This window comes from Neoarius graeffei, chromosome 26 (genome assembly GCF_027579695.1).
Source record: "Neoarius graeffei isolate fNeoGra1 chromosome 26, fNeoGra1.pri, whole genome shotgun sequence".
Lineage (NCBI taxonomy): Eukaryota > Metazoa > Chordata > Actinopteri > Siluriformes > Ariidae > Neoarius > Neoarius graeffei.
Window position 1 is genome coordinate 42,795,871 of NC_083594.1, and position 10,405 is coordinate 42,806,275.

At 41.3% G+C, this 10,405-nt stretch overlaps 1 protein-coding gene across 1 annotated transcript; it reads right to left on the bottom strand.

Annotated features, from left to right (window-relative positions):
* Window positions 1-853: 853 nt before the first annotated feature.
* Window positions 854-8,701, bottom strand: prelp (proline/arginine-rich end leucine-rich repeat protein). Its single transcript, XM_060909998.1, has 3 exons — window positions 8,379-8,701; window positions 4,367-5,337; window positions 854-4,246 (listed from the first exon to the last, which is right to left on the bottom strand). The coding sequence occupies exons 2-3, from the start codon at window positions 5,331-5,333 to the stop codon at window positions 4,080-4,082; spliced, it is 1,134 nt and encodes a 377-aa protein (XP_060765981.1). The 5' UTR covers window positions 5,334-5,337; window positions 8,379-8,701; the 3' UTR covers window positions 854-4,079.
* Between the last annotated feature and the right edge of the window lie 1,704 nt (window positions 8,702-10,405).

The following is a 10,405-nucleotide window of genomic DNA, read 5'->3' on the forward strand; positions in this document are numbered from 1 at the left end:
TTTTCGCAGTATTTGTCCAATAATCGTCTTGCATTTTGAGATTGACAAGCACATAGCTCCCAATCCACTGAGGCTGGGCTGCATCGCGTTGTCACGAGGGGGAAAAACTCACGCACACATTAGGCGAACTGGGGAAAGTTATAACGGAATGATTTCGCACTGTAGTGGGTTGAGCACATATATTTCTATGATTCTGGATCTGAAATAGCAATGTTATAAGGTCGGCTATAACATAAGCCTAGCGCAATTCATCCTACACGATGTTCGTCATTTTTAGAGGAGGCTGAGCCTCCCTCGCTGTCTTAGAGCAATCGCCCGTGCCTTACATTATTATTACAATATTAATATTAAGACTTCTAGATGTAAAGAAATAAGGAGTATAGTCATCTATAATTAATTAAGCTGTCAAAGTCACCAGGATCTAGTCTTCCCAGGCAGTTTCCTGTCCCAGTACTAACCAACTTTTTAAGGCGTATGGGTGCGGTGCCGATCTCCATTTCAATACCCTTCAGCCTCTCACCTATACAGCTCGGGTTACAGTGGGGGGGGCTAGTCCTCTGGTAACCGCATGAGTTTGACTTCCCCACTCGCATCTGTATTGCAGCGTGCCTTGCCAGACAGTAGTAGGTACCATTTTTATGATGGTCTTTGGTATGACCTGACCGAGAGTAGAACTCACGATCTCCCAGTTGAGAGGCGGACACGCTAACCACTAGGCCAACTTGTGGTCTAATTAAGCTATAATTACATATATTTGAACTATAAACTAACTAGGTTATATGTTTTGCTCACTATTCCCTTTAATAGAAGCACAGCATGAACATATGCAAGTAATTGTTGAGGGAGAACCCCATAGTTCAGAACAGGTTTTATTTATACTCAGAAGATGCAAAAAGGCAAGAGACAACATGAAATATTATTATTATTATTACTACTCCTATTATTTTACATGACCTTGAACACACAAGCACATTAAGCATAGTTTAAACTACAATGTAGTCACGTTGTTCCCAGTTCCGTATCTTCAACTTTTAAAGTGACGATGTTCCTTTAATTAGTCCTCATACACTCACTGACAGCTGTAATAGGAACACCACCTGTACTCCTGCTCAGCTAAGTAACTTTCCAATCAGCCAATCGTGTAGAGAATGACCAGACTAGTTCGAGCTGACAGCAAGTCTATAGTAACTCTCATAACCATGCTTTACAACCGTGATGAGTGAAAAAGCATCTCAGAATGGATACCATGCCAAACCTTGATGCAGTTGGGCTCCAGAACAACAATCAGGTTCCACTCCTGTCAGTCATGAACAAGAAAAAACTTTGACTGGCCTGTTTCATGGTGGTGTAGTGGTTCGGACTATTGCCTCACAGCAAGAAGTGCTCCGGTTTCCCCCACAATCCAAAGACATGCAGTTAGGTTGACGTGGGGTGGCCTTGGGCTGAGGTGCCCTTGAGCAAGGTACCTGACCCCTGACTGCTCCCCGGGCGCTCTGGTGTGGCTGCCCACTGCTCTGGGTGTGTGCATGTCTTCACTGCTTCAGATGGGTTAAATGCAGAGGATGAATTTCACTGTGCTTGAAGTGTGCATGTGACGAATAAAGGTTTCTTCTTAAAAAAAAAAAGGTTCTGAGTTTGAGCCCAGTGGATGACGGGGGCTTTCTGTGTGGAGTTTGTATCCGGGTGCTTTAGTTTCACCCACAGTCCAAAGATATGTGGTTAGGTTAACATGGGGCAGCCTTGGGCTTAAGTGCCCTTGAGCAAGGCACTTAACCCCCAACTGCTCCCCAGGTGCTGTAGAATCGCTGCCCACTACTCTGGGTGTGTGTGTTCACTGCTTCAGATGGGTTAAATGCAGAGGAGGAATTTCACCTGGCTTGAGTGTGCATGTGATAAATAAAATCGCTGTTGTTGTTGTTCTGACCACACTTTACAACCGTGGTGAGCGGAAGAGCATCTCAGAATGGATAACATGCCGAACCTTGATGTAGTTGGGCTTCTTTTTTTTTCTTTTGCAGTCCATCGATAACAACAATGACTGTTTTATGTGGCATCAGGGACAAATCAAAGTCCTCCATGTTTGTCTATTGGTGGCAAATATTTTCCACAAGCGAGGGTCAATTTTCCTACATTTCAAGTTCCTCTTTAGTGTCTTCAAACCTAAGCCGAGGCCTTCCCCAGTCACGTTTTCCCTCATACAGCTGAGAGTAGAGTAGCTGCCTAGGTACGGTAGGTGATCATGTTCCATTCTTTCCACATGGCCTAACCATTTGAGATTCATTCGTGTTAGTATATCTTTCATAGATGGGAGACCTGCTCTCTCAAGGAGTTCCTTGTTGGAGATCTTATCCTTCCAGGATATATTCATAATCTGTCTCAAGTGACGCATCATGTAAGCATCTTCACATCAGTCCTATAGATGGCCCAAGTTTCTGCACCATAAAGAAGGTTGGAGAGTACTACAGCTCTATAAACTTGACATTTTACACGGATGGTGACATGACGATTTTTCCATAGTCTCTGTTGGAGTTTCCCCAAAGGCTGCACTGGCTCTTCCCATTCTAAGTGTGAGCTCCTGATCCAGTCTGGCATTCTCAGCAATGGTACTACCTAGGTATATTAACCTCTTATACGTCGTGAGTGGCTCGTTGTTTATCTTCACTTCTAGATGATGGGAAGTTGTAGTCTGGGGTTTTGGTGATTGATATAGGCATTCTGTTTTTTTAACCTTGATCTTCAAACTGAATTGTTCTGTTGCTCTGGCAAACTTGTCATCAAGGATCTGTATATCACTAGCACTATGTGAAACCAGGGTACTGTCGTCTGCAAAGAGCATTTCTCACACAATCATGAGTGATGTCTTGGTTTTTGCTTTGAAGTGAACAACATTGAATGGGTTTGCATTCTTCCTTGTTTGTATATAGACACCTTCAGTCACATCTTTAAAAGCTACCTCAAGCATAGCTGCGAGGTTTAAAGAGAGCAGAGTTGGTGCAAGCACCCATCCCTGTTTCACCCCATTAGTCACCTCAAAGTCCTTTGACTGACTGTTACACAGTGATGTGCTGGCCCGTGTGCCAGTGCATAACGCCTTTATCAGCTCTATGTGTCAGGTGTAGTTGGGCTACAGAACAACAATCGTGTTCCACTCCTGACCGTCAAAAACAAGAAAAAAAAAAAAAACCTTTGACTGGTCTGTTGATCTGAGCTTGTAGCTTCACATTCCTGAAAGGAGTTGAATCTGATGTTGTCCTCTGTTATTGTAGCCCATCCATTTTCTGTACGCTGTGCGTTATGACATGCCTTTTTGCTCACCACAGTTGTAGAGAGTAATTATTTGGTTTACCATAGCCTTCCTGTTAGCTTTAAACACTCTGGCAAGTTTTTTCTGACTGTTCTCCTCTGGCCCTTTAATCAACAAGGCATTTCCAATCACAGACCTTTGACTCACTGAAGGGTTTTTTTTTCCTCCACCATTTTGTGTAAACTCTAGAGCCGTAAACTTTCCACGAGCTCAGCATTTTCTGAAATTTTCAAATCAACTAAACATGCCATAGTCAAAGTTATTGTAATAACATTCCCCCCCTCCCATCCTGATGTTTGCAGAACGTTAACAGAAGCTTGCTCTGTATCTGCATGACTTTGGGCATTGTGCTGCTACCACATGGTTGACTGATTTGGATAATTGCATGAATAAGCAGATGTACAAGTGGTCAGTGAGTAGAGTATATCGGCAGCCTTTTCATGCCAGTTTAGCTGTTTCAGTACATTATTCATAACTACAATGTAGATTGAAAACTGCATGTCAATTAATGCACCTTCATTTCATAGATATTTAATTGTAGTTAATACTGTTGCATCATAAGAACATAACATCAAATGTGTATCTTTAATGCAGACATGCTCAAAGCAGTTGTTCCTATTTAAAGTTTAATAAATATGCTTTTTTGAAGCTCATTCTTGAAGCTATCAAGCAACTGGATATTGCTATTTGTTTGTATTTCCCATAGTACTGTTAATTCAGTCAGTACCATCAAGTGAACAGGAGCATTGTGCATCGGAAAGATTTCAGACGTCCTCTATATCACTATTGAGTGGAGATGTCTAAAGCACATGATGACGTCCAATGGGATGGGTGGGGTCAAGTGGTTACCATCCAGCCGCAGGTACCTCAGTCTGGGTATGTTGTCAGGATCATGAAAATACTCACTCAGTGTAAAGGGACAGATCGCTGTTCCATTGATAGCTAGATGAAGAACACAATGGTGTTTAATAAAAATTTCATCGAACTTGTTTACAGGAGTAGACAAAACAGAAAAAGCTGGAAAACTGATAGTATTGCAAAATTCAAGGAAATGAAACTTACTCTCAATATGGTTGTGGTTAAGGTGTAGATGCTCCAGGTGAGCGTTGAACAATGGAACGGTTGTCAGATTGTTGTGCGCCAAGTGCAAATCCAGCAGTGTGCTAATATTGAATATCATCTTTGGGAGGCCCTTGTCAGTCAAGTGGTTGTGGTTAAGTCTCACAAAGGCTAGGTTTGTGAAGTCCTTAAAATAGTTCAGGGGAATGTCCTCAATTTTGTTCTTGTCCAGGAACAACTGGGAAATGCTGTTGGGTATATTTGCAGGCATCTTCCTTAGGATGTTGTGGGCCAGGTTAAGTTGGACAAGATTCTTAAGATCTTTAAAGATATTCTTGGCCAGGTTGCTGTCGCTGATCCTGTTATGGTGCAAGTCCAGTAGAACAAGGTGTTCCATCTTGTTGAAAGCTCCAGGAGCGATCTTTGAGATATGATTACGGCCGAGCCGTAGTTGCTCCAAGCCAGCAGGCAGATTGTTTGGGATTTCCTTTAAAAAGTTCCTCTGCATATATAGATACAGCAGGTTTGGAAGTTTCTCAAACACTTGCTTCTCCATTGACCGAATGCGGTTATTCCCTAGGTTTATCCACTTGAGATCTGTGGCATTGCTAAAGGAGTCTGCAGTCACTGAATCAATATAGTTGTTCTGTATATAGAGATAGTGGGTGCGTGGCGGGATAACTGGGACCTTGCGGAGGTTGCGGTTCTCACAGTACAAGGCATTTGGGAAGGAAGGGGGGCACAGGCATTCCCTTGGGCAGTCTGGGAATGAAGAAGGTGGACCAAGGATAACAGGAGGAAAGTCAGTGGGCTCCTTGGGTTCTGGTTCTTTCTTGTGAGGCTTCTTGCTGATAGGAGGTTTTGGTCGAGGTCGGGCCTGCTGTCTGGTCCGCTGTCCCCAAACATCTATGGTAAGGAGAAGAAGAAGAAGAAGAAGAAGCAGAGAGCAGTATCCTAGCTCAGCCTTCATTGTCCTGAGTTAAAAGAAGGAAGAAGAGATTGCACAGAATCAGCATTAGGTTACACACCCTTCCTAACCTGGAGATAAATAACTAACAATTTAATCTGCAATATTTGCTCATATCTCAAAAGGTGAAGGAGGTTGCAGCTGAAAAGAGCATGCCATGACAAATATTCACCACATAAAACCAGGCCAAACAGCACAAATATATATATTTTTTAATAACAACATCATTAGGGTTTGATAAATTTGTTGGCACTCACTAGACTATGGTTATGTAATAGATATAGACTTCAGTTTATTAGTTATGACAACCAAAAGGCACATGCGCACACCAGGCCAAAGAGACAAGTGTAGGTGTTCCCTTAATGCTGTTAAGGCAGCTGAAGCATTGCAGACATGCATCAGCACACTCCGACTTTGACACGCTCTTAAATAAACACTGTTGCGCAAGATTTTCCAGGTTGCTTGCTCTCATCTCTGGGTGCATAGCTTCGAATAAAGACCCACTGATGCAAGGCATATCCAAACACAGAGAGAGGCTGCGACTCAATGAGAGAAACAGAGAATAACAAAGTCCCTGGAGATGCTACAAGAAACCTGCCACCAGTGGTCATAAAATTGCTCTGAAGTCTGCTTCTGCACAGGGAGTGCAATTTCAAAGATTGATGCCTCCTGTGGGACACATGTGGAGATGCGTTACCCCTCTATCAGTGGATCTGTGTATCATCACACCAAGAAGTGTGTGACTATACATCATTTCCTGTTTCTGAACAAAAGTTGTGTGCAAATGATATTGCTTAGTGTTCTTTGATTAGTCATCACAAACTAACACTTTTATGTTTATTCGTAGGAAAGACAGTCCACAAAGCAAAATATGGAGGCCATTTTACTTTGGATTAAAGTATGTGCAACCTATGTACAAAATACTTCTGGAGTTCAGCTTCAAAACTGGATAACCTCTAACTGGAGGAAGTTTAGCTTGCAGTGAGGAGATCTACCGATATCATATGGCACATGATGTTATCGTCCATGCTGTCTATCATACATGCCATTAATAGATTAGATTTTAACCAGAGCAACCACAGGAATCACCACAATGAGTAATCGTTCAACAAATTTCATATGGGATGGTTTTATAAAACACATGTCGAAGTTTATCCTTACTGGATGTGGTTAGGCACATGACGGCTGTTTTCAGTTTGAAAGGATATTTGGCAAAGACTTGAAAACACATCCACATCAGTTGCATGTTCTAGTGTAATATCTTGTGATAATATTTCATGAGTAAGTGCAGGATTCAGGATACAATGAGACATTGTACTGCATCTTACACTGCCAAAGTCATGTTGCTTGGGGAAAGATGAAAATTATGGTCTGCCCACAAAAATGAGACATCTTAGGAATTCTCAAATTTCAGGAGAACCTGAGCATTTCAAGTCTTCATGAATTGTTATTAATTAGACAGGAAAGCCAAACATAGATCAGCTTGAGTCATGTACGGGCCTTGATCGCAAACAGAAGTTGGATTGCAACCATGTGGCTGAGTGACTGTTGTCTCATCAAGGACATCAGAAAGGAGGGGAAGAGTCTGGGTAGCAAGGAATCCTGAGAAAATGTCGGCTTGTTTATTAACTCAGCTTCATGCTTTCTTTGGGTGGGTCCCAAAGAAAAGCAGCGGTCATGAAAGCAAGCGCGAAGTTGTAATACCTCAAAAAAATGTCTCAATCTAAACTTCAGGTTCACAGTGCTGTCGTAATTCTTCATTAACACAATGCAACTATGCAAAATATCTTGTAGTCTTGTATTAAAGAGCCTTATGTCCTGTGAATATTTGCAGCCTGTCATCATAACTGGCTGAAAATACAGTACTGATGTGATGGCTGAGAAGGGTTTTTGCATGTATATGAAATTAGCTTAAGTAAATCTGTTTTTGACTACATGCAACAAAAATATTTAGTTGCTCTCAAAGGAGGAAAAGCGTTTGCTTAAATGTTCTAAATAAATCTGAACTCATGTCCAGTTCTCACTAGTGTTTGTGCTTTTGCAATTACCCTTGCTTCAGAAGTCTACAATAATATTGTTGTCAGAAATTAGAGGCTTACATCAGATGACAGACTTAGATTTTCATCGACAGACTGAACCATTCAAAGGGGATTACAGGCTTTCGGGTCCTATCTTACAATCCAAATCAGTGCCAGGAATGTTTGTTTTGAATATTACATAAGCAAGAAATACAACCTGTACCACATAAGGAAGGTTCACATTCAACTCATTCTAGGTCAAATTATTTATAAGACATAGGACACTTTTGATATTCAAACAACGCAATGTGCACGCCTGCTTGTTGCTGTGATGCTGAATGTTGGGCCCATTGTAGATTGTTTTTTTCCTCCGTAGATCAAAGACCAAGGAAAAGTTTGACAGGTGAAAACAAGATCTACAGATGAGAAACAGCTTCAGTAGCTCCTGTTATGTATGACAGCAGCGTGTCTGAAATGAAATGAAAAACGGTTTGTGTTGGTCACTATTCTGACTTGCCCAAAAAAGGATGTGAACGCACTGAAGATTGTGATGCTATGACCAAAGAATGAGTATACTGAAGTTCTTTCCAGCTTGAGAACATTGATGTAAATGGTGTAAGGAAGACTGTAGAAGAGTATTTAAAAAACAAACAAAAAAACATTTTGGGAAGAGTTTGCTTTTGAAAAGTGCAGAAAGAGTTGGGTCTATGCACACCCTTATGCAAGACTTGTTTTCCTGAACCTCCATGAATGCATGAATAAATAGCATAGAATATAAAGCAAAAAAAAAAAACAAAAACAACAACCACCACCAAACATGCACTTGCATGAATAAATAGTTATTAGATAAAGGAGTACTGGTGTCCAGAAAAACCTTATTGAACATGCAAAACATGGAAAAGAGTGCCAGTCAGAGGGTTTCTATAGAAACAGAGCAACACTGCACACCAGTCACTTGCCAAGTGGGCACCTTTTCCTTTACGTTTTATCCTCTACTATTAGTTGATGAAGGAAAGAGAATATATCTTACCTGTTGTTGGTACTGCCCTCTGAAGTCCTTTCTTCTCTCACTGAGGGCTTCTTTCTTATTGACTTGTTTCTTTCTCTCTCTTCTACCTTGCCTTGTTCTACCACACTTTGCTCTGCTCCGTTAAACAGGCTGCCTATTGGATATCTGCTTCTTTGCTTTTCTCTCTGAAGGTCAGCTGTGCTCTCTCTCTCTCTCTCTCTCTCTCTCTCTTTCTCTCTCTCTCTCTCTCTCTCTCTCTCTCTCTCTCTCTCTCTCTCTCCCACCCTTGAGGAAAGTGCCCGAGTCTAAATATCTATCCCTCAAAAAGAGGATGTGATCTCATCTCTTTACACTGGGTGTACCAGGGGTTAATGAGTGTATGAGTATGTCTGTGCATGTGTGTAAAGCTGAAAAATGCAAGTGTTGGTTTTCTCATGTTCAGACCTTCATTATGCGCTCTGTTTTGCTGTGTCACATGGACACTTAGCCAATTTTTCAATAAGTTTCATGTGTCTTTTATTTAAGTTGGCCAGTGATACCACAGAATCTTGGAAGGCTGGATTCCTCTGGGTTCGACAAACTCTGAAAGATGGCATGATTGTGCCTGACCTTAATAAGGGCACATACTGTATGAGCAAGCTTTTCTGTGTATCGCTTCATCCTGCAGCTGAAGGTTTGGAGTTGATTTCCAAACACTAAACATTCTCGTGCAGTTTTCACGGCAGCGAGCTAATTAAGGGAACACATGCACATGTATTCCACAGAGACACTTTAGGAATGGGGAACAAATTTAAGCACGATGAGCTCGATCATCTGCTTTCTGTTAAAAGCATGCAGTGTTTCAAATTATTTATTTATTTCTCCTGAGTTGATTTCCGAGTTGCCCAGCTGCAGTTCCATATGCAAAAGACATATGCACTCACTCACTTTCAGGAAGTGGTTGGATCCCACGAACACTGGGCTTGAGGCAGTAAAACACCCTGGGTGGGAAACCAGTCATTCGCACCAAGGGGCAATTTTAAATTTTAAGCAATCCACCTACCTCAAGGTGGGAGTTTTTTTTTTTTGTATGTTGTATGTGGGCAATAGAAATATATGAATTTATACATTCAATCCATACCAATTATCCATTGCGGGCTGTAGGGGACCTGAAGCCAATCCCAGCTGCCCATGGGTGAGAGGTGGGGTAGGCTACACCCTGGACCGGTCACCAGTCTATCAAGGAGCTTGCGAAATTACTGTATTTTAATTGCGATGTATTAAAAACTGTAAATAAAGCCTTCCGCTGCATCAAACTACACTGTTTGAATTTCTCACCGTTATTTCAACACATGACCAGTAAGTAATTAATCACATGATTTTATCATTAAAATGATGCACAATTATCTGGAAATGTATTCCATATATAATGCATCCATTTATCTTGTATTTTTAAATGTGCCTGTGCTTGAGGAATTCTCGGAGTACAATACTAAGCCATTCCCAGCCATTGTTCAGTTTTAGTGGTTGCAATTATCTATCTGCTGCTGATTCAGTCAGAATTTCCAGCAAGCTAGGAGCCATCAACTTTTGCTTAATGTTGCTAAACTGAATCTCAAAGCACTGTGATGGCCAAAACAACAAAAAAAAGAGATTGTTATAAAGTTTAGAACTGATCTTTTTCATGTGGAAAGGGTGGGCCTGACTCTGTCTTTTGATGACAGTTCAACATGTTCCTTTGGGATATAACGAACCACTGCCTGGCTGAAATGAAGCCGAGCCTTTCAAAATAACAGGAAGTTAAGCATAACTTGTTAGGCTCTCTCCACTAGCCATACAAGATCACAAAGGTTCTATTCGATTGAATTTAATCCATGTTATTTGTGTAGCACTTTGAACAAACTCTGGACTTTGTCATTAAGCAGCTTTCCAAAAATATATGAATTCCATAGATACATTTCAAATGTATTAATGTGTCCCTAATGAGCATTTCAGAGGTGACAGTGCCAAAGAGAAACTCCCTGAAATGACAGCAGGAAGAAACCTTGAGAGGAACCTGATTCAAATGG